Raw genomic sequence first — 27,103 nt, 5'->3', positions numbered from 1 at the left:
ATGTGTCCCCTGCTGGACTCCCAGGCCTGGGACGGACATGGACAGAGGGGAACAAATGCAATGGAGGGCCATGAACACAAGGAAGGGAACAGCTGACATATAAGGAGAGCCTGGGCGAATTTCAGGGCGAGTTGGCCACGGGTCCCTTTGGCAGAAGGCGCTGTCCAAGCGCGCAGCGCTGCTTTGCGTGCGCGGCCCGGGCGCGGCCGGCGCTGCCTGTCCCGCCCGGCGGGGCCGCGCTCCCGGGGCCCGGGGCGGGTGAGTCGGGGCGGGCAGAGGCGCCGGCGCTGCCCCGGCGAGGCGGGGCCGGGCGGGAGCGGCCCGAGCGCGGCTCCGCTCGCCTCCTGTGCGGCTGCCGCGGCGCCGGCAGCGATGTTGGCCGGGCCGGGGCCGGGGCTGCTGGCCTTGGCTTTGGCCTTGGGGCCGGCAGGTGAGAGCAGGGCAGGGAGGGCAGCGAGCCCGGCCGGGGCAACCAGGCACAGCCACAGCGACAGGCAACGACAGGGACTGGGGCAAGGATGAGCAGGGACACGGGCAGATGCAGATGGGGGCAGGAGGTTTTGTCACCGTGCGGGTTTTGTCACCTTGGTGCGGCCGGGGACACCGGGACAGCGCCCTCGGTCCGCGGCCGCGCCCCGCCCGATCCCTGCGCTCTCCCTCCGCAGGGCTCTGCGCACAGCCGAGGCTGCAGGAGGCCGGCGGAGGGCAGCGAGCGCCCGGGGACTCCGTGAGCCTTTCCTGCCACGGCTCCGGATTCACCTTCGAGAATCATTATGTTCGTTGGTATCGTCAGGCACCCAGAGGCAGATTCGAATGGGTGTCTTGGATAAGCCATTACTCATCACGGACGCAGTTTGGGTCAGCAGTGGAAGGTCGAGCCACAGCCTCCAGGGACAATTCCCAGTCTGTGGCATCTCTCAGCCTGCATCTCCTCCGTGCTGGGGACACCGCCTGCTACTTCTGTGCTGTTCGCACAGAGACACAGATCCAGCCGAGGCTGAACACAAACCACTTGTCAGCATCCCAGCTCTCTGCCTCGGAGCTCAAAGGGGTCTGTGTTGCCCAGATGTTCAGGGTTGCTGTAGACACAGCACAGGGTTTTCCAATGTTTGATTCTAACAGGGAACTCCTACCTTTTGCTCTCCCCAAAGGATCTCTAACCTTTATGTTCATCTTCTTGGCATGTGTCATGCCAACTCACTTCTCATTTCCCCTAAGAGCTTCAGCTTAGAAGCAATTTTCCTGTTTCCCTTGGTTTCCAGTATTACAGGTATCCAGTCCAAATGGATGGGTGTGTGAATAGTCCTGCTGTGATTTTGGGCACAGCTCATCTCCACTCAATCCAGCCCACAGGTTTTGCTGCCTGAGGGATGTGCAGAGGAAGTGGGGAATTCTAGAGGGTCATTTGGGAGCTCAGTGGGAGAATGTGGAAGGCTGTGTGTGCGTCTCCAAGATAGGAGGTTCTACAGGGAGACGGAGTTGTTGAGCAGATGGGTTTGCAGCTGCTGGATCCTGGACATCACAAGCAGAACCATGGGGACATGGTGGAGTAGACTGATTGCTTAAGCTGTTGCTTTTTGTTTACCCTTGTCTCCTGGGGCTGCAGGTGGCCTTTCTCAAGTGAAGACAGCAGCCTCAGGCCCTACAGCAGGGAAGATCTCAGAGTCTGTCTGGCTCACCTGCCACATCTCTGGTGTAGCCATCACTGACAGCAACTACGCGTGGGACTGGATCCGGCAGACTCCTGGCAAAGAGCTGCAGCACCTGGTGATGCAGTATCCTTTCACAGGACTCCAGCACATCGCTGCATCCTTCCAGAAACGAGTCAACAGCTCTGCAGACCCCTCCAGGAACCAGCTGAGGCTGCAACTGCTCTCCCCAGCAGCTGCAGACACAGCCACCTATTTCTGCAGCATGAGAGAACTTGAAAAGGGCACAGTGCTTGAAACGCAGGCAGTGCCAGGGCAGAATTGGAAGAAGGGGATTTAATCTAGCCAGATCTTTTGTGGTTGCTGCAAGGCAAAGCTCTTCCCAGACTTCTCAAGACTAGTCTGGGCTGTCTTTTGCAGAAACAGATGCAGAGGTGCTACAGCAATAACAACAGCAGTCTCCCACAAGCAAACCCCAAACCATTAACGTGCTGGTAACTCCTTCCTTCCTTGTCAACATCTCCCACAGGCAGAAAGAACCAGGGAAAGAGGGTGTTTTGGTTTGGTTTGTTTTTTTTTTTAAAGAATGTGATGGTTTTGGTTTGAGTATGGCTAATTTTCTTCATAGCAGGAATGGGACAATGTTTTGAATCTGTGCTGGAAAGCATGTTGGTAATTCAGGGATGTTTGAGTTATTGCTGAGCAGTGCTTACATGGAGCCAAGGCCTCTTCTGCTCCTCATTCCACCCACCAGTGTATAGGTACACAAAATATGGGAGGGGGCACAGCTGGTTCAGCTCTGGCTGTCATGGATTTATGATAGAGAAGATGAGTATCATGAAGGATTTGATCAATGTACAACATCTCCTGCACTCTTTGATCCTCACTCCCAAGATTTCAGTGCCCCGACGCAAAAAAGAATAATCCGTTTGTCTACTTTCTCCTCTTACCGAAAACACCATGAAGACTTTCTAAGATACTAAATGACCCCAGGAACCAATTCTAAGAGACCAGAGGCCACATTCCTCCTGCTTCTGAGCACTGAAACAAAGGGGAAGAAGGGGACAGCTTTCAGCAAGTCAGGAGAATTTTCAGAAATGCTTTGATATAACATGAAAAGTACTGATTCTTTTCCTGCTTCCTATCCAGCTTAATGCTCTCAGACTTTTCAGAGGTGTCATGTAATCCCCAAGTTCTCATTTACAACTCAACCTCTCTGATACTATCTTATATCCTTTCTTGAAAGCCCTATGGTGTTTTTTCATGTGGTACATTGGGTCTTAAACCACTGAAGAGGTCATATGACTGCCTGTATAATCCTAAATTCTGTGTAGTTGAACAGAGACAGTTTTTATAAGGAAATAGATCACTGTGTACAGGGGCCGGAGTACCACAATGATATAAACAGCATAGGGACCTGTACAAAAACAGAAAGACAGGGAAAAGTGAGATATTTTGGGAAAGAAAGGAGATGGCTGACTGTAATCATTAAAGAGACAAATAGAATATTCTTTCTATAATGCCTTTTACCCTGGAAAGATAGAAGAGTTCAAGGGGATTCTAAAAGATGGAAGAAAGGGAGAAGTTGAAAATTCTACACTCAATCAAGCTATTTGAAATAACTGAAAATCATTTAACAATTCAATTAACCATTTTTCTCTTTCCAGTTTTGGAAGTAAATGTACCTCTGGATCCTCTCATGGACTTTCAGCCATGGATAATTAGAAAAAATATTTGGCTTTCTATCTCTTGATTTACAACACTTATGAACACCACGAGGAAAGAGTGAGTTATTGGAATAAGTCTTAGCAGTGTGACGACAGATAAGCTTATATTTGGACCAGGGACAACTCTCACAGTTGAACCAAGTAAGTGACATTTCTTTCTTCCTAAAACTTCATTGAAAATTGAGGTGTAGGTGGACAAAATAGTTTAAAAGTTTGGGTTGACAGAAAGGATTTTCAGCTGCAATAATCCCTTGAATGCACTCACTCTCCAGCCAGGCATTCAAGCCAAACCCTCAGCTTGGATCTGCTCAGGAAGGTTTCCAGGAACAACTGGGCTGACTCTGCATACAGCATTATTCCATGATCCCCAAACACCAGCAGGGCACTGCTTAGCCTGTGATAACTTATTCCCACTTTGGGCAGCACTCTGCCCCAAATTTACTGTCCAGTGTCCAATTCTCCAGCGGGCTTGCACTGACTGACTTGGGGCAGGAATGCAGAGCTCAGTGAAGAGCTCCCAGTATGAGGAGTTTTAGACACATCTGTAACTCCTGGTTGGAGAAGTTCTCCTTTGACACTGGCACCACACTGACAGTGTCCACTGCCCTGGGGACAGAGCAGGAAGGAGGTGAAATAGCCTTGGGCTTAAATTCTCACAAGTGCCTCATATCCAAGAGCTCCTGGAATGAAAGAAAATTGGCTCCCAGGTTGTGTGGGTTCTGCAAAGAGCAATGTGGGGAATAGGGATTATAAGCAGCATTACTTATTCCCATCTTCGTTTGGAATTCCATATTGTGCAAAAAAGGTGCATGTCACCCCAAGTAAAATCACCATTCTGAAGAAAGACCTATCTTTTCATCCTGTTTGATTATTTTCTTTTTCTAGCTAATGACAGGATATTTTCAGAGCTGCACAGAGATTCTGGTATTAACTTTGATGGTAAAAGATGCTGGGCCTTAAGTATCAGACTCCCTTTTGAGGCTGCTGAAATACTCAAGAAGTTGAAGCCAAAGTTTCCAGGATGTGAGCAATCTCCTCCTTTGGGTTTTGAATTCCTTTGGGAGACACTAATATGCATTTTAAGGTGTTTACAGCACGGATATTTTCCAATCTTTTGCCAACTCCCCAAATCAAAATGGCATAAAATAACAACCATTAGTGCCACTGTGGGATATCCAGGCATATTCTGTTGAGGGCTCAGTTAAGGACAGAGAAGGTTTTCCTTTAGGTACTCTTTGGTTTATTCCAGATTAAACATTCTAAAAAAATGCTAAGGCCCATTACTTTCTGGAATGGAGGGCTCCTCCTGTGACTTTCTAAGATGAAAGTAAAGGAGAAGTGCAACTTTTTGTTCAAATAAATTTTTAGAACATAAAACACGAATCCCTTCCAGAAGCAAGCAGTGGTAGGAATTCATGGCTGTACTGCCAGGAAATGCAAATTGGTGGGACTCAGGTGAGCCTTCTGGGGCCAGATAAAACAAATCTTCTGCTCTCTGAACTACAATTGCACTGTGTGCATTATTGCTTGCTGAAGATCCTGCCCAGGGAGCTACTGCAGAGAAGCTGCCTGTTTGTGTTCTGGCTGTCTGGAAAGCCTGGAGAGGAGACCACATGAAAAGCCTTTCAAGGTCTTCTCAGAGAACACAGAATGCACAGGACTGACAGGCTCTGGCCAAGCCTGGTGCAACTGGGAAGGAAATGTGTAGAGGAAGAATAGCAAAGCGAGCCCTTTTTGATTTACGCATTTTAACTGTGAGTTACTGCTGCTCTTGTCTTTGGGAACGGATCTCAACTGACCGTGGAGCCAAGTAGGTATCCTTTATACATTACCATTTTCTGAATTGATACTCTTTCAGTTTCCCCTTTTGCAAGTATTTTATTCCCCCTAAAATTTATGCAGACATTCACTCATGTTTTTCAGTCACTAATTTTACTTTCTATGTGTAATCTTTTGCATGCAGCTAGACAATTCATATGTAAAAATATTCTTATTCCACTTCCCGATGTTGCCAAAGAACTTAAACTCCAAGTTCTGTCTGCTATCATTCTGAATTTCCTTGGGACCTACATCTATCCACTTATTCAGACTTCTTAATAAGATTGCAATAATCAGTGTTGGGTTTAAAGTCACACTTGGACTGTCTAAAGGGAAATAAAGTGTCTGTGGAAGTTGGCATACAAGTTCCTATGACTATCTTTTGTGTCAGAGTTAAAAATACAACACTGATAGCAGAGAAGGGTACAAAAGCATGAAATAAAATCTTATGCAACATTTCTGTACTAGTTTAATCTTAATAAATTGTTCAGAGATTGGATTCAACTGAACTGGTTAAGCCAAGGTAATGTGTTGGATTTCTGTTGGGCGTCTAGTGGGGAGCGTAAAATAAAAACAGTATTTATTTATGTCTGTCATGAATGTGCAAGGCAATCCAGGTAGAATTGTTATGTTTTGGAATTAAATGGCTGAGAAAGCAGAATAAGTGGAGTCTTGGAGTGGCATTCATCAAAGCTCCCCTCTTGTTTGTAGGTCTATTATAAAATCAAGGGTTCACTTACAAGCACAAGCTTTGGCAAAAGGTAGTTGTGATCCTGTGGGATTAAATCTCCTATTAAATATGTCCCCCATACCCATTTCTGTCTTTAAATTTGATCTTTTGGAAGAAGCAGCAAGAAATAAAGACCACAAAAAGTGATTGCTAATGCTACAAATTAGTCACAGATAAAGTATATGTGAATTTTGGGTAACTCAGCACCCAGGCAAGCCTGCAGTAAAATCAATCCTGTCCAAACCTTGCTTTTCTTTTCAGGCATTTCAAAAACTTCTGATCCCAAAGTCATTGTGATGAAATCAAAGAAACTGGAAGGAGGTGGCAGCTCTGGGAAAGCAGCTTGTTTGGCAAAGAACTTCCCTACAAAGTCCATCAGCTTGGAGATGCCCTCTCAGGAGGTGGTCTATGAACAGAGCCCATCCATTCTGACGTCACAGGGGTTGTACAATGCAATTAAAGTGGTCAGGGTGACAAAAGACACAGAGGTGACCTGCACGGCCAAATTCGGCGACCGCACCATAACAGCAAAGCCAGGTACAGTTTGGTGGCACAGCTGTCACTTATTTCTGGAGACAGTGGCCTGTGGGGCTTGGTGTTCTCCTTCTGGACAGCACTGCCCTGGGCAGACAGCAGAAATAAGAAAGACATTTGGGATTTCAGCATGGAAAGCTGAAAGATGTTTCAAAGCATCTAAAAGAAATGGTTTCAACAGTTTAATTACTTTGAGATACTTTTCTGGGGAGAAAACACACAATCTATTGCTGTAAAATGTGAATTTCCTTATGACGGAATACTCTAGCCTATAGAAGGAAACTTGCTGCAGCACAAGCTGAAACAGCCTCTCTAAAACCAAAAGAAGTTAAAGGTGGGGTGTGTTGTGAGGCTTTTTTAATTAAGTAAACTGTCATATTTGGTGGGACTGTTTTTTTACTCCTGAAGGTCATTCAAAGAGTAAAACAAAAAAATGCAGGAATTCTTCTGTTTCTTGCAACTGCATGGAGAAATTGTCTCCTAAAATTAATGTTGGAATTATTCCTGACCAGCTGAGGCCCACTCTGATCTTGCCTCCAATTTTTTATGAGAAATTTCATCTAAACATTTTTTTTTATCCTCTATAAAAGATGGATATAGTTTCAAATGCCTTTTCTTTATCGTGCTACAGAAGAGGAGGCTGAAGAACCAGGAATAGAGACCACTGACAGGGTTTGCAACCGCACAAATGCCTCAGCACAAGGTGAGTTACCCAAACACGATGTGAGGTTACATTGCTCTCTGCGGGATAAAGGCATGGAAATGTATTTTCTCCAGGGCACAGGACTCAGAACACAACACATTCAGCAGATTGTGTTCCAAGGTTGCTGTTCCAAGGTTGCTCCCCTCTTGTTGCCATGTTCTCTCTTGGCTGTTCCTTTGCTGCTCTTCCTTTCCCTGAAACTCTCACCTGTGGATTTTCCCCTTTCTGCCAAGATCACAGCACCAAAACCTAGACCATGATGTCTCCCCTCTTTTCTGGTCACTGAGCAGATGCTGGAGGGCAGAGAGGGAACATGCTGTCCATGGCTGTGTTGGGGTTGAGAGTCCTGCTGGCAAAGAGCATCGCCTTCAATGCCCTCATGAGCATCAAGTTGTTTCTTTTCTGAGGTAAAGGAGCTCACAGCTCTCAAACACTGGTTCATAGGCCCAATTTCATTAAATGTACTTTAAACCTCCCTTTGCTCTTCCAGACATGGGCAATGAACCCAAAGAAGAGCAGCAAAGAGCGTGAACCAGCAGCACAAGGGGTTGAACAAGCAGGGCCAGAGCTGCTGACAGAGACCAGCCAGGACACAAGGCAGCACCTTCCCCTGCAGACATGCAACACTCTTCACTCCTGCCTGGCCAGCTGATTTACACTGAAGAGTTTTAAGTGCTTTTGCTCTTTCCTCTCCTCTGACAACTGAGCACAGTGGATTTATCCTCATCCTCCTGCTAAGGAGATCCCTCCCACTCTTCTGCCATTTGCACACCAGTGTCCAACCTGCTTCAGTAGCTTTGAAAACTCCAGTGCTCACTGCTGAGAGATGCCTTTGAGAAGCACCTTTCCCAGGCACGTTGTGTTACTGCCTGAGGAACTGGAGTAGCACTGCTGGGGAATTCCAGCCCACGAGCTGCCTTTTGTAGCGTAGGATTTATATTGATTTAATAAGTGTGTATTGCAGATAAGAAGAGCTCTGTAGAATCTGATTTTATTCAACTAGATAATGTTCACTTCTTGATTAAGCCTGCATTTCTTCTGCCAAATGTATTGCATGTGCATTTTAGGTTTCTGCAGTAGGGACAATAATAAAGTTCTGCTAGCCCAAAATCTTGTTGGTTTTTTGTGCTTATTCTTCTGAAACTAGGATGGAAATTGCTCAAATCCAACTACTCTAGAAGCCCACTGGGATCATAAACATAGCTTTGATATTGCAGATTTCCTGTTGGCTGAATTTGTCTTTTGCAGACTTGGTGCAGGGAAATGTCTCTGGCACATTCAGGAGCCTCAGTCAGGAGAGTCCTTGCTGAAGGCACGAGGGAGGAAAATGCTCCTGTCAGCAGGGAAGAAACCCTGCTGCTGTTTTGCACTCAGGGACAGGAGGCAGGGGCCACCAGAAAATAATCTGGGGTGCTTTGATGGAGTGATAGTTTCCATAGCAACTTGGCTCTTACCTAACAGAGCCCAGCCCACACCTTCCCCAGCTCATGCCCCTCTCACCAGCTACAGGCAGGATGCTGTGGTCACCATTTCTGACTCAGTCACACCAGGCAGCATCAACCCTCCCCTGCTTTTGAAAACACAAGGTAACCACATCCTGAAGGGGAAATAAGGCTTTGCTGCCCCTGCCTGAGCTCCTGCAGCCCTCAAGAGAGCCTCTGCACGGCACACAGCAAGGGCTGCTGCACTGAGCTTGCTCTGCTCACACCCTCAGGCCCTGCAGTGCTGAAACAGTCCTTTGAAAAGAAACTTCAGTTCCTTCTCCCCTGGGCAAAGGTGAACAAATGCCCTGACTAAAACTATATCAAGAAATTTCAGCAGACATATAAAACATCCCAGCAGACTGGGAGCAGCAAAGAAGATACACAAAAGATAAAGACCATTAATGAACATCAGCTCCAAACATCAGCCCTGGCAAGGTCAGAGACACCTGGTCTGGGAAAGTTCAATGAGAGAACCAAGACTGAGAACCAAAATAACATCCAAGGTGCAGGGATCAATAAAAAAAATCAAATACTACAAACTGTGGAACTTGGGAGCAATGAGCATTGAACCAATGAATTTCCCTGGGTTGCAAATGTAGAAGTAGAAGAAAACTCCAATGAAAACCTTGTGTGATGGAAGGATTTTCTCTGCACAACCCGTGCAATGTGTGGATGAAATGATTTTGGTTGCACCTCCTAGCCAGAATAAAGGAATGCCTTGATTCTTTAACATGCAGTGTGGTAGTTGACATCTGTCCTGCTGATCAAGTCAAAATGGTGAGAGCTCTCTCCAGTGGCAGAGAATATTAAAAGCATCCTGAAAGAATAAAGCTTTCTCCAAGAGGTTACATGGGAAAACATAGTGAAGAACACCATGAGAATGGGCAACACTAAACACATTTTTGTACCACTTAACCCGCCAGTGTTCTTATACCACATTAGAAATGCAATGTAATAATCATATTCCTGCATCTGCTAGGCATAATCTGACCTATCTCTGTTGTGACCCAAAATCCCATAAACTTCCTGACAAAATTAGATCTAACATAAACAGAAACTCAAAAGGAGCAAGGTTAATTACCTGACTGTAAGGCAAGTTCTCTCTTTGACTTGTATTTCAGTCAGCAGATGTTCTCTGAACTGAAGGAATTAGAACCCAATCTTCCCCCTGCAAATCTATTCAGGACTGGGGAGTGCAGAGCTCCGGGCAATGTCTGTCTTCCTAAAGCACAAATTGAAAAGAGGTCTCAAATCTAGGATTTCTGTAGGGAGGGCCTCAGTTGATTCCTGGCTATACCAAAGCCTTTGACAACCAGGGAAATTCCTCTTTTGTGACCTCTACTGAAACATAACCTGCAAGGAGACAGAGAAGAGACACCCCAGCCTGGATTATATATGGAGACCTCTAAGAGGCACTGTGCACACACAGTTTCATTTTGATGACACATGGAGTCTCTGGCCATGGGCTTCCACCTGCCTAGGAGCACTACTAGATCATCCTTGGGACAGTATCTTTCTCTAACACTTGACAGGAGCCACCTCCAGAGGCTGAGAGTTGCTGTCCTCTCCCCAGTCCCCTTCTCAGGGCCCACAGCCCTGCACAATATCAGCATGGGGAGCTCATAGGGGAACACACACAGGGTTAGGTCCCACAGCCACAGGAACAGCCCCAGCAGCATTGGCACCACTGGCTCCAGACCTGATACAACTAATGCTGAGATCAGATTGGTCTGCAGCCCACTCTGGGCAGATCTGGTCTTATCTCAACCCTTCATGCCCCACACTGGATGCCAAAGGAGGCTGTTCTGGTTTAGGACTGGAATTTCCCAATGTAGAGTTCCCACTGAGTCACCCCAAATCAAGCCTGAGGCTCTTCCACAGGATGACACAAAGTGTGAATATGGAGAGGGCTTAAGAGAAAGATGGGGACCACACAGGGGGGGAGACAGGCAGGAGGGCAGCAAGAGCTTCAAGTTGTGCTCCTGGTGCCCCACCTCTCCCCCTCAGTGTTGTCATAGGCAGAGGGAGGGACCAGCAGGGCCTGGGCCTGAGAGCAGTGACAGAGGCCCAGGCAGGGCAGGTGTGGGCAGAGCTGTTGTGCAGGCCCCGAGAAGCTGCAGAGAGGCCACTGAGAGCGGGCCTGGCCATGTGGAGGGCCATGCTTCTTGCCCATTGTAGGTAAGTGAAGGCAAGGGCTGCTGGCCCCAGGAGCTGAGCGTGGCCCTGGGCTCTGCAGGGCTCTGGGCAGCTGTGCTGAGCGCTTGCAGCCGCAGCTGTGCCCCGGCTCCAGCTGCCCAGCCCTGCCTGTGGAGCACGGCGAGAGCAGCCCTGCTCCTCTTGTGCCTCTGAGCTCGGCACCTCCATGCCAGCTGCCTCCTCTGCAGCCTGGCCACACGCAGGGCACCTCCCTGCTGCACTCACATCTCGGGGCCCAGAGCTTTGCCCTGGCACTGGACACTGCTCCTGGGCCACTGCCGCCCCTCTGGCACAGACCAGCTGGGCCATGGCAGCACAGGGCACAGGCCCCACTGCCTGGGACAGCCCTTGGTCTTTGCTCTGCTCACCCACAGCAGCTTCAGGACAGGACACTGGGCTCCTCACCATCCTGTCTTTCCAAGGACAAAGGAATTTTTTGTCCCCCCATGGTGCAAATCCTTCCTGCTTCTTTGGGGAAAACCAGGAAAAGCTTCCTGTGTGACTGGGAAAAGGATGGAGGTAAATGTGGTTTCCCCTTCCTTGTGAGCCTTGCTAGCTGCCACCAGCTCTGCCCATCTGTGTCAGCTGGCTTCCAAGAGGACGATTTTGTCCTCCCACAGGTCCAGTGCCAGTCCAAAGCCCCACCAGCATTGCTGTGACCTTTGCTGCATCTTGGAGTGACTGTGGCTCGTTCTTGCTCTCTGCAGCAGTCACTGGCCAGGTGACCTTGGAGCAGAACCCCAGGGAAGTGACCCTGCGAGAGGGAGATGAAGTCACCTTCCACTGCAGCATGAAGGGAGGTGCAATGAGCAACTACTACATGTACTGGTACCGTCAGGGCCCACGGGGCATGGAATGGATTTATGAAGACTATGGACAAACCTATGGAGAAGGTTTCACAGATCGCTTTAAAGGAAGACTGCAAAGGTCCAAGAACAGCTTCACTCTGCAGATCCTGGCAGCAACCCCAGGCGATGCAGCAACGTATTACTGTGGAGCAAAACCACCCTGGAGCAGCTCTGCAGCAGAGTGAACCAAAAACCAGCAGATGGGGATGACAGATCTCTCAGCATTTCTTTCTGGCAGCTGCTGCCCAGGGCTCTTGTCAGGCAATGGCAGGTGCAGGAAACGTCCCTCTGGCCTGGGGGCACTAGAAGGCACTGGAGGGAGGCTGCCAGAAGGGCTGGTACCATTGATGGTGCAGGAGGATCTGTGCTGGGAACTGCAGAGGCTGCAGTTTGGGGAAGTGCAGGTTTAGTGCACATTGCCTGGGCTCCTGTCCAGCACAGCCTCATTTCTCCTCTGTGCCTTGCCTTGGCTCCCAGCCCTTTTTCTTTAGGGACAGTCTGCATGGCTTTGGGAAGTGGGAATTTGGCTTAGCCACATTGACAGCCTTCAACAGGGAGACAAAGGGTCTTGCTGGGTGAGGAGAGAGTGGATGTTGTGCATTCTTCATTCAGTTGAGCTCCCAGCACTGACTTCCCTGCAAACCTACTGGACAAATCCTTTCATTATGGCCATGGTTCAGTGACATGGATTGTGCAAGGGTACATATTCCTCCTCCCAGCCTCTCCTCCTGGGCTCTGGGAAATGAAATTCCTGAAGGCTGATCTGGCTGCTGAAGCCTGAGGTGAAGAAAGCATTCAGGACCTCAGCCCTGTCCCATATCCTGTGTCACCTGGTCCCCATCCCATTCAGCACTGGGCCCACGTTTTCCCAGCCTCGTTTCTCCATGCAGCCTCCTGGCATGTTGTCCTGACTCCTTGCTCACTGGAGAGGAATCCTCTTCAGCTCAGCACTGCTGGGACTGGGGACCAATGTGTGCCCTGCTGGGCTCCCAAGCCTGGGAAGGACATGGACAGAGGGGAACAAATGCAATGGAGGGCCATGAACACAAGGAAGGGAACAGCTGACGTATAAAGAGAGCCTGGGAGATCTGGGTTGGTTTAGCATGCAGAAGAAAATGTTGAGGGGGATCTGACACTGAGTTGAAATACCCCAGACTCTGCAAGTTCCATTCTTGAGAACATTCACAACTGAACAGGACAAGGCTGTGGGCACCTCCTGCCCCTGCCCCCATCGGGCAGCTCAGCCCCACACAGCTGCTCACTCCGTCCCCCTCTGTGCCATGCGGGAGAGGAACAAAAGGGTGGAGTGAGAAAATGTGTGTTTTGACAGAAAGAGAGTTGAGAAATCATGGCAAAACCAACACGCAAAAACCAAACAACATCTAGAATTAATTCCTGACTTCCCACTGGCACAGAGGAGGCACAGAGCTGCCTCCTCTTCTGCTCACCTTTCCTTATGCCCATTCTGGCTCTCCAGAAATAACAGCATCAGGTCTGATAGTTTTAGGAGAGAGCTTGGCAGCCTGTACCTGTGTCTGCAGCCTTACAGAACAACACCACACCCTAGGTTCTGACAGAACAACACTCACCACAAATGCAGCAAAGAACAGAAATACAGAAAACCAACCCATGCAGAATAGCTCTCCTCATTCCTCTGTGTGCCTCTCGTTGCCCCAACCAGTATTTTCTTGGTATCATTTGCAGATTTCCCCGGTTCCTTTTTAGCTTTGAAACTTGCAGCCTGAAGAGGACACAGGGTTGTCCTCAACACTCCTGTTGTAGCACAAGTTATTTCTCAAAGTCCTCAGTGACAAAAGCTCTGAGAGGGCTATCTGTAATATTCTCCTGCTTACAAGAAAGAGCAGTGCCTGAGACGAGGAGCTCTGACCTCAGGGCTGGTTTGTCCTGATCACCCACCTCCAGGCAGCCCTTCCTAGCTATGAATACCTCATAACAAGAGAAAAGCACCAGAAGACATATTTTCCAACAAAATCGGACACTGAACTATGGCCAGTAGTGGAATCAGTCAGAATTCCAGAGAAATTCCAGCCTCTGCATGGGGCCTGAGTTTCAAAGAATCCACTTCCCTGCACTACTGACCACTCGTCTGCACCATCTGCATGACACCAGGGTGCAGAGATCCAGCACAGGACAAGCACTCAGGGATGATTATGTGAGCAAGAGTCACAGGCCAGATCTGACAGCAGGATGGGCCATGGGCTAGGAGAGGGCACAGCCGTGTGCCTAGCTGAAGAATAAAAGAATAAACTCCCTTCATGATTGTATGCTCAGCATCCTTGTGTCCTCCCTGCTCAGGTGAAAAACAACTGACATGACAAAGTGGGGAGTCAAGATGTGTCCCCCAGTAGTCGAGCGTGGCTTCAGCAGTTCCGAGGAGAGAGGAGCCATCACCACCTTCAAGTGCGGGCAGCGTTTTGCCCAAGGCAGCGCCGATGCCAGTGACTCTGTGATTCTGTGACACAGTGATTCTGTGCTACGAGGGCGAATTTCAGGGCGCGTTGGCCACGGGTCCCTTCGGCAGAAGGCGCTGTCCAAGCGCGCAGCGCTGCTTTGCGTGCGCGGCCCGGGCGCGGCCGGCGCTGCCTGTCCCGCCCGGCGGGGCCGCGGTCCCGGGGCCCGGGGCGGGTGAGTCGGGGCGGGCAGAGGCGCCGGCGCTGCCCCGGCGAGGCGGGGCCGGGCGGGAGCGGCCCGAGCGCGGCTCCGCTCGCCTCCTGTGCGGCTGCCGCGGCGCCGGCAGCGATGTTGGCCGGGCCGGGGCCGGGGCTGCTGGCCTTGGCCTTGGCCTTGGCGCCGGCAGGTGAGAGCCGGCCGGGGAGGGCAGCGAGCCCGGCCGGGCCAACCAGGCACAGCCACAGCGACAGGCAGCGACAGGAGCAGGAGCACGAACAGGGACGGGCACAAGGCCAGAGGCTGGGGAAAGGACAGGGGCAGAGGCAGGGCAGGGAACACGGGCAAAGGCCGGGGCAGACCCAGGGACAGGGGCTGTGGGCCGGGGCTGGCGGCTGTGGCTGTGCCGGGCCGGGGGCACCGGGACACCGGGACAGCGCCCTCGGTCCGCGGCCGCGCCCCGCCCGATCCCTGCGCTCTCCCTCCGCAGGGCTCTGCGCACAGCCGAGGCTGCAGGAGGCCGGCGGAGGGCAGCGAGCGCCCGGCGACTCCGTCACCCTCTCCTGCCGTGGATCCGGATTCACCTTCGAGGATTATCATATTTGGTGGTACCGTCAGGCACCCGGAGGAAGCCCAGAGTGGGTGTCCGTTATTAGATTTGATGCGACAGCTGTTTATTTTGACCAGTCAGTGCAGGGGAGGGCCAAGATGTCCCGGGACAATTCCCGGGCCGAGGTTTATCTCTCCCTGCTGACCCTGCAGCCCCGCGACTCTGCCCGGTACTTCTGCGCTGTTCACACGGGCACAGGAAACCCAGCCTGGCTTTAACACAAACCAGCTCGGGGCTGGATCAGCACCCACGACATTTGGAGATGGTGAATTCCAAAGTGCTTCAGGGCTGTTCCTGAGAAATCAGGTGCCATCCCCACCCAGCACCAGTGATCCTGGCCTTTCATCAAAAGCTCCTTTCCCAGCACTGAGGCTTTCCTTCCCCTGAGTCCCAATTCCAATGTTCTACTCCGTAGAGGAGCTTCAAGGTTTTTCTGTCATGCAGTCAGCCTGGTGACTGCCTGGCTCCAGTCTCACTCAGCCTTCCTTGGTCCCCTTCTTAAGTGGAACATGCAAAGCACCTGCAGAGTCCTGGGCTGCCTTTGCTGCTGGGCAGGGCTCCGTGAGGGCTTTGAGAGGAAGAGGCAGCTGGAGAAGTGTCACCACTGGGGAGCCAGAGGGTGCAGGGCCAGAGTGCTGGGAGCAGAGTGAGGAGCACTTTGGCTTGGGGGTGGCCTGGCCAAGCCGAGCTGAGATCCTGGGGTGTCCCATATGGGAGGAGACGCCCAGCAGAGCCAGGGCCAGCAGAGCCAGGGGAAGGACAAGCTGACAGCTTCCCTGGTCACCTCCAATGTCCCAGCCTGGGAGACTCCCTGAGAGAAAGGCCAGGGCTGGCCCCTCAGAACCACGTCACTGCTAGCCCAACACAGCATTTCCTGCCTAACAAATGGTCTGTTACTACACCACAAAGAGGGAGAGACAGGCAGGAGGGCAGCAAGAGCTTCAAGTTGTGCTCCTGGTGCTCCACCTCTCCCCCTCAGTGTTGTCATAGGCAGAGGGAGGGACCAGCAGGGCCTGGGCCTGAGAGCAGTGACAGAGGCCCAGGCAGGGCAGGTGTGGGCAGAGCTGTTGTGCAGGCCCAGAGAAGCTGCAGAGAGGCCACTGAGAGCGGGCCTGGCCATGTGGAGTGCCCTGTGCCTGGGCTTCTTGCCCATTGTAGGTAAGTGAAGGCAAGGGCTGCTGGCCCCAGGAGCTGAGCGTGGCCCTGGGCTCTGCAGGGCTCTGGGCAGCTGTGCTGAGCGCTTGCAGCCGCAGCTGTGCCCCGGCTCCAGCTGCCCAGCCCTGCCTGTGGAGCACGGCGAGAGCAGCCCTGCTCCTCTTGTGCCTCTGAGCTCGGCACCTCCATGCCAGCTGCCTCCTCTGCAGCCTGGCCACACGCAGGGCACCTCCCTGCTGCACTCACATCTCGGGGCCCAGCGCTTTGCCCTGGCACTGGACACTGCTCCTGGGCCACTGCCGCCCCTCTGGCACAGACCAGCTGGGCCATGGCAGCACAGGGCACAGGCCCCACTGCCTGGGACAGCCCTTGGTCTTTGCTCTGCTCACCCACAGCAGCTTCAGCGACAGGACAGTGGGCTCCTCACCATCCTGTCTTGGCAAGGACAAAGGAATTTTTTGTTCTGCCGTGGTGCAAATCCTTCCTGCTTCTTTGGGGAAAACCAGGAAAAGCTTCCTGTGTGACTGGGAAAAGGATGGAGGGAAATGTGGTGTCTCCTTCCTTGTGAGCCTTGCTAGCTGCCACCAGCTCTGCCCATCTCTGTCAGCTGGCTTCCAAGAGGACGATTTTGTCCTCCCACGGGTCCAGTGCCAGTCCAAAGCCCCACCAGCATTGCCGTGACCTTTGCTGCATCTTGGAGTGACTGTGGCTCGTTCTTGCTCTCTGCAGCAGTCACTGGCCAGGTGACCTTGGAGCAGAACCCCAGGGAAGCGACCGTGGGAGAGGGAGATGAAGTCACCTTCCACTGCAGCATGAAGGGAGGTGCATTGAGCAACTACGACATGTACTGGTACCGTCAGGGCCCACTGGGCATTGAATGGATTTATGAAGACTATGGACAAACCTATGGAGAAGGTTTCAAAGATCGCTTTAAAGGAAAACTGCAGAGCTCCCAGAACAGCTTCACACTGCAGCTCCTGGCAGCAACCCCAGGCGATGCAGCAACGTATTACTGTGTGGCAGAACCACCCTGGAGCAGCTCTGCAGCAGAGTGAACCAAAAACCAGCAGATGGGGATGACAGATCTCTCAGCATTTCTTACTGGCAGCTGCTGCCCAGGACTCTTGTCAGGCAATGGCAGGTGCAGGAAACGTCCCTCTGGCCTGGGGGCACTAGAAGGCACTGGAGGGAGGCTGCCAGAAGGGCTGGTACCATTGATGGTGCAGGAGGATCTGCCCTGGCAACTGCAGAGGCTGCAGTTTGGGGAAGTGCAGGTTTAGTGCACATTGCCTGGGCTCCTGTCCAGCACAGCCTCATTTTTCCTCTGTGCCTTGCCTTGGCTCCCAGCCCTTTTTCTTTAGGGACAGTCTGCATGGCTTTGGGAAGTGGGAATTTGGCTTAGCCACATTGACAGCCTTCAACAGGGAGACAAAGGGTCTTGCTGGGTGAGGAGAGAGTGGATGTTGTGCATTCTTCATTCAGTTGAGCTCCCAGCACTGACTTCCCTGCAAACCTTCTGGACAAATCCTTTCATTATGGCCATGGTTCAGTGACATGGATTGTGCAAGGGTACATATTCCTCCGCCCAGCCTCTCCTCCTGGGCTCTGGGAAATGAAATTCCTGAAGGCTGATCTGGCTGCTGAAGCCTGAGGTGAAGAAAGCATTCAGGACCTCAGCCCTGTCCCATATCCTGTGTCACCTGGTCCCCATCCCATTCAGCACTGGGCCCACGTTTTCCCGGCCTCGTTTGTCCGTGCAGCCTCCTGGCATGTTGTCCTGACTCCTTGCTCTCTGGGGAGGAATCCTCTTCAGCTCAGCACTGCTGGGACTGGGGACCAATGTGTGCCCTGCTGGGCTCCCAAGCCTGGGAAGGACATGGACAGAGGGGAACAAATGCAATGGAGGGCCATGAACACAAGGAAGGGAACAGCTGACATAAAAGGAGAGCCTGGGAGATCTGGGTGCATTTTGTACAGACAAGAAATTGCTGGCAGGGAAATTTGTCACACAAATCCCTTGCAGTCCTCCAACACGGGCCTTTGGTTTGTGCAAGGGAGAAAGAAAGAGCTTTTACTCATCTTTTCCCAATTGAATTTCCTCCCATCTACTCGGCCAGGATTGCAGCCCTCATCAACAAGCTGTGACCAGCAATGGACTTGTCCAGCTCCAGGAAGCAGCCAATAGACTGGTGAAATGAGAATGCTTGTTCTTCCCCTTCTTTCCAAAGCCATCTTCTTCACCAAATTATTGAAAAGTAACTTCTCTTGGTAATATTGCTCTGAGCATTCTCCTGTGGCAAAGAACTTACAGGCAACAAAATGGGAAAAATTCCCTGAGAGAAAGAAGAGGAAAAATCCTAACGTCCACCAACTGTTAAAGTTCAAAACATCCCTGATTATTCCAGGAGGAGTAGGAAAATGGTCCACAATTGCAGGCTACCACTAATGATGTGATTAAGATAACAATCAAATTAAAAGGCAACTTCAGTCAACGATAACAACAGCAAATAGAGTCAATTAAAGCACCATCAGCTGAACCAAAATAAATCCTGAACAATTCTTAAACATGGACTGATTTTTCCTCTGGCATGCAAATAGGCTTTGAGGAGAGTAATGCTTGAAGGTCTAGAAAACTTAGTAAATCTAGAATGAAAATAACTTGAAAATTAATAAGCTTGAGAGATGCTTCCCAGAAAACCTTTCAAGTGTTTAACCCTAACTTGTTGTGTGTTAAAAGACAAATCAGTAACCAGATCCTTTCTCTGAGGCACTTCTAACAACCATATTCCGTTCCAAATTGTGAGAGCAATATTCTAGTTAGATGAACAATAACTGTTAACTCTGCTAAAAAAAGCAAGGATGGTAATGATATTTTTAGTTTAGGGAATCCTCTGGAACAGTGTTAGATGTTCAGAAGTAGAGCAGCGTAGAGGGACAGGAAAACAAAAGGCAGCACTACAAAGACATGAAAGAGGAGACATCACCTGGCAAGGAAACCCCCCCCAGATGTTTTTGTAGAACTGCCTAGCACAGTGTGAACTACGTACCACAGTGACTGAAAACAACTGAACCACCACACACAAACTGTCTCCCTCCTTTCTCTTGAAGGAGGAAAACATGGTGGCCTTACCTCATCTATTTTTCCTTAGACAACTCTGTGCACATACACAAATTGGATTTACCAGAATTACTGAAACAGCACAACACCCCAGCTAATTGTCCAAGACCAATTTCCTCACCATTCAACCTGAGATCATGGCTCTTGCAAACAGATCATTTTCAACAGTTGATCATCATGGCCAGTTGAACAACTCAGCAGGAACCTTCTCTATTAACCACTTATGAGTTGATTTAGGAGCCCTTTGTTCATTATTTTGGACATCTGACACAAAGCTTGACTTACTGCTTTGTCAAGAGAAACTATTCTTGAGGTTCAAAAAGCTAATCTCTGAACGTGAGCAGCTCTCCCTCCTCTGTCCAGGACCATAACCCTTGGGATTCCTCCCAGAAGATCCCAGATTCTGCTCTCCTGAAGCCCAGGGCTCCAGTCCTGTTTTTGCATTGCTCTCTTCTCCCAGGATCCTGAGCTCAAACAGTGCATGGTCACCGCAGCCAAGGCTTCCCCAACCACCAATTCTGCCTCAGTGGCACACACAGGTCCAGCTCACAGCCATTTGTGTTAGTAAGCTCACATCAGTACGTGCCAGAAAACTCCTGACTGCGTGTGCTCAGCTGTGCTCTCCTGCCAGCAGACACCTGACACACTTCAAGCACCCCATGAGGACCAGAGCCCAGGGATGTCCCATTTGTCCCACAAAAGCCTCACCCATTTCTTCCCATTCCTCTCATGTTTTCTACCCGTATTTCTGTCTTGGGAATGGCTTAAATTCCCTACCCATTCATGGGCTTGTCTTTGTTTTGTGTTCAGAATGGTCATTGACTGCCCAGGCTCAGGAAGTATCTCGATGGGCAAGGAGCAGCAGGGATCCCCTGAGAGTTGGGGGCCAGGGGCTGCTGCTTCCTTCCAGAGGGGCTGCTCAACTCAGGAGCCACACGGCAAGGGTGTCTGACTGGTGACACTGTTGCCCTGCGCTTTTTGCCTGTTTTTCCTTCTTTCTTTTCCTTTGGCACTGTGAGTAGGGATTGCCAGCTTGATTCTCTGCTTCCCTGTCACTTGCAAGCCTAGAACCAGTGTGTGCTACACCAGGAGCAGGGAGGCAGGAGCACACTGCTGATCCCAGCACCAGCCATTGCCAGGGAGCTGTCCAAAGGAGAAATCCCCCACCCAGGCCTGCTGTTGTCTGCCACTGCTTCAGGGATTTTTGCGACACTATAACTTGACACCCCTTGTCTGCCCAGACACCCGTGGCTCCTGCTGCAGCTTCAGAATTTCCCCTACACTTGGTTTACCACTGTGAGTGTTCTCACCTCTGCCGTTGCAGCCTGCTGCTCCAAGGTTCCTGCTGGAGCTGGTTTCAGTATCCAGAGGGGCACCGGGACTGGCTGCTCCTGTGGGATTGTAAAGGGAGCCCCTTCTCCATCTCTCCTGCCTGCCCACCCACCAGTACCCACATGCAGAGAGGCGGCCGAGCTCGCGCCACAGCGCCCCCTGCTGGCGCGGGGGAATCACCGCACCCGCCCTGCCCGGCCGGCAGCCAGCAGCGCCCCTGCTGGCTGTGCCCGGAACTGCACCGAAGGGAAAAGCGCCCGCGGCCGAGAGAGGCCGGGCCTGGGTGTCTGGGTCTGTTTGGTGCTACTGCTGTTGTTTGTTTGAGTTGTTATACATACACATACTGGTAAAGAACTGTTATTCCTTTTCTTGTGTGTTTGCCAGAAAGTCACTTTATTTCAAAGTTGTATTAATTTGGAGGGAATATTCTCCGCTCCATGGGTGGTTCCTGCCTTCCTTGGCAGGCATTTGTCTTTCAAACTAGGACAGCCACCATCACTTAAGTTAGGCTCGACAGTCAGCAGATGGAACAGCCGCAGACACACTCAGAGTACAATTATTTCCAGACCTTGCTAACCTGGGGGAATCCCTGAGCAACAGCTAGGCAGAGGCAAGGAGAGACACTGGCATCTAAACTGCATCCATGCTAGAGGATCCCTGGATGCATTCAGCCTGGGCTGCCAAGGGTAATTCCCAGCTGGAAGGTCACTTCAGCAATTTACAACGCTCCTGCGTCTTCTGTTCTTAATCCAATCCTCCCAACACCCCCAGAGACAGCCTGCTACATCCCAGAACTCTGTTCACACTACCACTAGTACCTACAAGAAGAGAAGTAGGGGGATTAGACTGCATTACAAGAAATGCTCTGAAATAACACCAGAGGTACTGATAATTTTTCTGCTTTCTATCCAGCTAAACTCCATCAGACCTTTCACAGGTGTCACATCATACCCAAGTTCGCATTTACAACTCAACCCCTATGATATTATTGGAGATCCTTCCTTGAAAGCCATGTGGTGTTTCTTCATGTGGTGCGTTGGATCTCAAACCACTGAAGATGTCATGTGACTGCCTGAATAATCCAATATTCTGTGTAGTGGAACAGAGACAGTTTGTGTTATGAAATATATCACTGTGAGTTGGCTGGGTTACCACAATGATATGAACAGCAAAGGGACCTGTACAAAAACAGAAAGAGGGAAAGAAGGTGAGAAATTTTGGGAAAGAAAGGAGATGGGTGACTCTAAGGATTAAGAAGAGAAGAACAACATTCTTCCTATATTTCCTTGTATCCAGAATACATAAAAGAGCTCATGAAGGTTCTAAAAGGTGGAAGAAAGGGAGAAGTTGAAAATTCTATACTCAATCAAGCTATTTGAAACAATTCAATTAACCTTTATTCCCTTTCCAGTTTTGGAAGTAAATCTACCTCTGGATCCTCTCATGGACTTGCATACATGGATAATCAGGACTAATGGATTTTCATCACCTGTTTTTGGAACACTTTTGAACACCACGAGGAAAGAGTGAGTTATTGGAATAAGTCTCAGCAGTGTGATGACAGAGAAGCTTATATTTGGACCAGGGACGATTCTCACAGTTGAACCAAGTAAGTGACATTTCTTTCTTCCTAAAACTTCACTGACAATTATTGTGGGGGAGAACAAGGGAATTTAAAGGGTTGGGTTCAATGAAAGGATTTTCAGCTGCAATAATCCCTTGAATGCACTCGCTCTCCAGCCAGGCATTCAAGCCAAACCCTCAGCTTGGATCTGCTCAGGAAGGTTTCCAGGAACAACTGGGCTGACTCTGCATACAGCATTATTCCATGATCCCCAAACACCAGCAGGGCACTGCTTAGCCTGTGATAACTTATTCCCACTTTGGGCAGCACTCTGCCCCAAATTTACTGTCCAGTGTCCAATTCTCCAGCGGGCTTGCACTGATTGACTTGGGGCAGGAATGAAGAGCTCAGTGAAGAGCTCCCAGTATGAGGAGTTTTAGACACATCTGTAACTCCTGGCTGGAGAAGTTCTCCTTTGACACTGGCACCACACGGACAGTGTCTACTGCCCTGGGGACAGAGCAGGAAAGAGGTGAAATAGCCTTGGGCTTAAATTCTCACAAGTGCCTCATATCCAAGAGTTCCTGGAATAAAAGAAAATTGGCTCCCAGGTTGTGTGGGTTCTGCAAAGAGCAATGTGGGGAGCAGGGATTATAAGAAGCCTTATTTATTCCTATCTTTCTTTGGAATTCTGTGATGAACCATAAAGGTGCAGGTCACCCCAAGCTTTTCTAGGGAAATGGGAATGTTGCGGTGGCAGAGGGGTTTTGATAGTGACCTCTGTGGTCCTAAAGTATCAGGTGCATCCCTCAGGAATTGTTGCTTTGCTTTCAGAGGACTGGATGACTTCAAAGTGTGGCAAGAATATCCCACGTTATTTTACATCCCTAAAACCTCTTGCTCTCCTACCAGAAAGATGTGGGACTGCCTTGGGTGCTGCCTAATATCTGTCCATGTCTGTAGGATATGGTGCATGGGAATAAATGGGGATTTGGGAACAATCTCACTGCACTTCCAATCCCAAAGGGACAAAGGAATGTAAATTCACCATTCTGCAGAGAGACCTCTACTTTCCTTGCTGTTCAATGGCTTTCTTTTTCTAGCTAATGACAGGATATTTTCAGAGTATCCTGCACAGAAAGTCTGGAATTATGTTTGGTAGTAAAATACATTGAACCTGAAGTATCAAAGTCCCTTTTGAGTCTGCTGAAATACTTAATGTGTTGAAGCCAAAGTTTCCAGGATGTGAGCAACCTCCCCCTTTTGTTCAAATCAATTTGAACATAAACAGAAAAGATTAATCCCTTCCAGAAGCAAGCAGTGGTAGGAATTCATGGCTGTACTGCCAGGGAATGCAAACAAGGGGGACTTGGGTGAGCCTTCTGGGGTCAGATAAAACAAATCTTCTGCTCTCTGAACTACAATTGCACTGTGTGCATTATTGCTTGCTGAAGATCCTGCCCAGGGAGCTACTGCAGAGAAGCTGCCTGTTTGTGTTCTGGCTCTTTGGAAAGCCTGGAGAGGAGACCACATGAAAAGCCTTTCAGGGTCTTCTCAGAGAACACAGAATGCACAGGACTGACAGGCTCTGGCCAAGCCTGGTACAACAGCTGGGAAGGAAATGTTGGATTTCTGGTGGGTGTCTGGTTGCTGCAGGTGTGGACAAGTGTGTAGTTCTGCCTGTTTGATCACGAGAGCTGACCCATGAAGTTGTGGCAGAGCACAATTTGGCTTTCACCTCAGTTCCTCAGCAGTGGCATAGGGCTGATGGGGAAAGGGTGTAAAATCAGAGCCCCTTGATCAAACTTCCATCAGTACCCTGGGATGAACAAAATGTCAGAGCTGGGGGATCTCCTGACCCACCTGCAAGGCAGACACCATGCTAAATGAAAAGCCTCATGCACCTCTCCTTACCCAAGAGACCCCTCAGGATGCTCCTGTCAAAGCAGACAGGTCAATCCTTGTGGATGAGTCTGACAGCTTTTCATAAGCTGAGCCCTTTCTGGCAAGGAAGGCTGCTGGAGGATTCCTTTCAGTTCCATGGTTTTCCTCTAAGTCAAATTGCTAATCTGAGTTAAATCCTGACGTTGGTTTGTGAGATCACCCTTGATTCTCCAAATGTGACCCGACCTAGAGGGAAGGGTATTTTCTCTTATAAACAAATTATGGTACCACAATGATTTGTTGGCAACTAAATTCTTTTGACACCAATAGTTCTTGTGTAAAACAGCTGGTGGCAAGTTTAAGCAATCTTCCTTTGTTACTTGTACCTCTAATGCCAAGGAATAATGACATCAAAGACAGTAAATGAGAATGTTACAAATTAGTCACAGATGGAGTACATGTGAATTTTGGGTCACTCAGCACCCGGGCAAGCCTGCAATAAAATCAATCCTTTCCACACCTTGCTTTTCTTTTCAGGCATTTCAAAAACTTCTGATCCCAAAGTCATTGTGATGAAATCAAAGAAACTGGAAGGAGGTGGCAGCTCTGGGAAAGCAGCTTGTTTGGCAAAGAACTTCACTACAAAGAACATCAGCTTGGAGATGCCCTCTCAGGAGGTGGTCTATGAACAGAGCCCATCCATTCTGACGTCACAGGGGTTGTACAATGCAATTAAAGTGGTCAGGGTGACAAAAGACACAGAGGTGACCTGCACGGCCAAATTCGACGACCGCACCATAACAGCAAAGCCAGGTACAGTTTGGTGGCACAGCTGTCACTTATTTCTGGAGACAGTGGCCTGTGGGGCTTGGTGTTCTCCTTCTGGACAGCACTGCCCTGGGCAGACAGCAGAAATAAGAAAGACATTTGGGATTTCAGCAGGGAAAAATAAAAGTTGTTTCAAAGCATCTGAAAGAAATGGTTTCAACAGTTTAATTACTTTGAGATACTTTTCTGGGGAGAAATGACACAATCCATTGCTTCAAAATGTGAATATCCTTATGACTGAATACTTTAGCCTAGAGCAGGAAACTGCCTGCAGTACAAGTTGGAAGAGCCCTTTCAATACAAACACAAAGTTAAAGGTGGGGTGTGTTGTGAGGGTTTTTTAATTAAATGAATTGTTATATTTGGCGTGTTTACTCTTTTAGTCCTGAAGGTCATTCAAAGAGTAAAACGAAACAATGCAGGAATTCTTCTGTTTCTTGCAACTGCATGGAGAAATTGTCTCCTAAAATTAATGTTGGAATTATTCCTGACCAGCTGAGGCCCACTCTGATCTTTCCTCCGATGTTCTATGAGAAATGTCATCTAAACATTTTCTTTTTATCCTCTATAAAAGGTGGATATAGTCTAAAATGCCTTTTCTTTATCGTGCTACAGAAGCCGAGGCGGAAGAACCAATAACAGGGTTTGGGGAACCAAACAGAACCAGAACAGAGTCAGGGGCCACTGACAGAGTTTGCAACAGCACAGAGCCCTCAGCACAAGGTGAGTTACCCAAACACGATCTGAGGTTACATTGCTCTCTGCGGGATAAAGGCAGGGAAATGTATTTTCTCCAGGGCACAGGACTCAGAACACAACACATTCAGCACACACAAGCTGCTGTTCCAAGGTTGCTGCTGCAGTTACACACAAGCCCCAGGAAGCAAAAAGCAACAGAGACAGACCCTGGGCTCCCCTCTTGTTGCCATGTTCTCTCTCAGCTGTTCCTTTGCTGCTCTTCCTTTCCCTGAAACTCTCACCTGTGGATTTTCCCCTTTCTGCCAAGATCACAGCACCAAAACCTAGACCATGATGTCTCCCTTCTTTTCTGGTCACTGAGCAGATGCTGGAGGGCAGAGAGGGAACATGCTGTCCATGGCTGTGTTGGGGTTGAGAGTCCTGCTGGCAAAGAGCATCGCCTTCAATGCCCTCATGAGCATCAAGTTGTTTCTTTTCTGAGGTAAGGGAGCTCACAGTTATCAAACACTGGTTCATAGGCCCAATTTCATTAAATGTACTTTAAACCTCCCTTTGCTCTTCCAGACATGGGCAATGAACCCAAAGAAGAGCAGCAAAGAGCGTGAACCAGCAGCACAAGGGGTTGAACCAGCAGGGCCAGAGCTGCTGACAGAGACCAGCCAGGACACAAGGCAGCACCTTCCCCTGCAGACATGCAACACTCTTCACTCCTGCCTGGCCAGCTGATTTACACTGAAGAGTTTTAAGTGCTTTTGCTCTTTCCTCTCCTCTGACAACTGAGCACAGTGGATTTATCCTCATCCTCCTGGCTAAGGAGATCCCTCGCACTCTTCTGGCATTTGCACACCAGTGTCCAACCTGCTTCAGTAGCTTTGAAAACTCCAGTGCTCACTGCTGGGAGATGCCTTTGAGAAGCACCTTTCCCAGGCACGTTGTGTTACTGCCTGAGGAACTGGAGTAGCACTGCTGGGGGAATTCCAGCCCACGAGCTGCCTTTTGTAGCTTAGGGTTCTAGATAGATTTAATAATAAAAATGTGTATTGCAGATAAGAAGAGCTCTGTAGAATCTGATTTTATTCAACTAGATAATGTTCACTTCTTGATTAAGCCTGTCTTTCTTCTGCCAAATGTATTGCATGTGCATTTTAGGTTTCTGCAGTAGGGACAAAAATAAAGTTCTGCTAGCCCAAAATCTTGTTGGTTTTTTGTGCTTATTCTTCTGAAACCAGGATGGAAATTGCTGAAATCTAACTACCCTAGAAGCCCACTGGGATCAGAAACACAGCTTTGATATTGCAGATTTCCTGTTGGCTGAATTTGTCTTTTGCAGACTTGGTGCAGGGAAATGTCTCTGGCACATTCAGGAGCCTCAGTCAGGAGAGTCCTTGCTGAAGGCACGAGGGAGGAAAATGCTCCTGTCAGCAGGGAAGAAACCCTGCTGCTGTTTTGCACTCAGGGACAGGAGGCAGGGGCCACCAGAAAATAATCTGGGGTGCTTTGATGGAGTGATAGTTTCCATAGCAACTTGGCTCTTACCTAACAGAGCCCAGCCCACACCTTCCCCAGCTCATGCCCCTCTCACCAGCTACAGGCAGG

At 49.6% G+C, this 27,103-nt stretch overlaps 1 protein-coding gene across 1 annotated transcript; it reads left to right on the top strand.

Annotated features, from left to right (window-relative positions):
• Positions 1–276: 276 nt before the first annotated feature.
• Positions 277–26,688, top strand: LOC139601513 (Ig heavy chain Mem5-like). The gene is made up of 8 exons (XM_071450642.1): positions 277–430; positions 666–975; positions 3,316–3,324; positions 3,462–3,517; positions 6,186–6,461; positions 25,424–25,531; positions 25,872–25,988; positions 26,072–26,688. The coding sequence occupies exons 1-7, from the start codon at positions 373–375 to the stop codon at positions 25,985–25,987; spliced, it is 933 nt and encodes a 310-aa protein (XP_071306743.1). The 5' UTR covers positions 277–372; the 3' UTR covers position 25,988; positions 26,072–26,688.
• Positions 26,689–27,103: the final 415 nt, after the last annotated feature.

This window comes from Agelaius tricolor, unplaced genomic scaffold (genome assembly GCF_023055355.1).
Source record: "Agelaius tricolor isolate 1412-34295 unplaced genomic scaffold, bAgeTri1.0.p SCAF_31, whole genome shotgun sequence".
Classification (NCBI taxonomy): Eukaryota; Metazoa; Chordata; class Aves; order Passeriformes; family Icteridae; genus Agelaius; species Agelaius tricolor.
Note: the sequence above shows the minus strand (reverse complement) of the source record. Positions and strands in the feature narration are given on the sequence as shown.

Bases quoted from the DNA above. Each gene is read 5' to 3' on its own strand.
- LOC139601513 (XM_071450642.1), top strand. From the start codon at position 373: ATGTTGGCCGGGCCGGGGCCGGGGCTGCTGGCCTTGGCTTTGGCCTTG. The intron at 431-665 runs GTGAGAGCAGGG...CTCCCTCCGCAG, and splicing joins TTTGGCCTTGGGGCCGGCAG to GGCTCTGCGCACAGCCGAGG. The intron at 3,518-6,185 runs GTAAGTGACATT...TTTTCTTTTCAG, and splicing joins AACTCTCACAGTTGAACCAA to GCATTTCAAAAACTTCTGAT.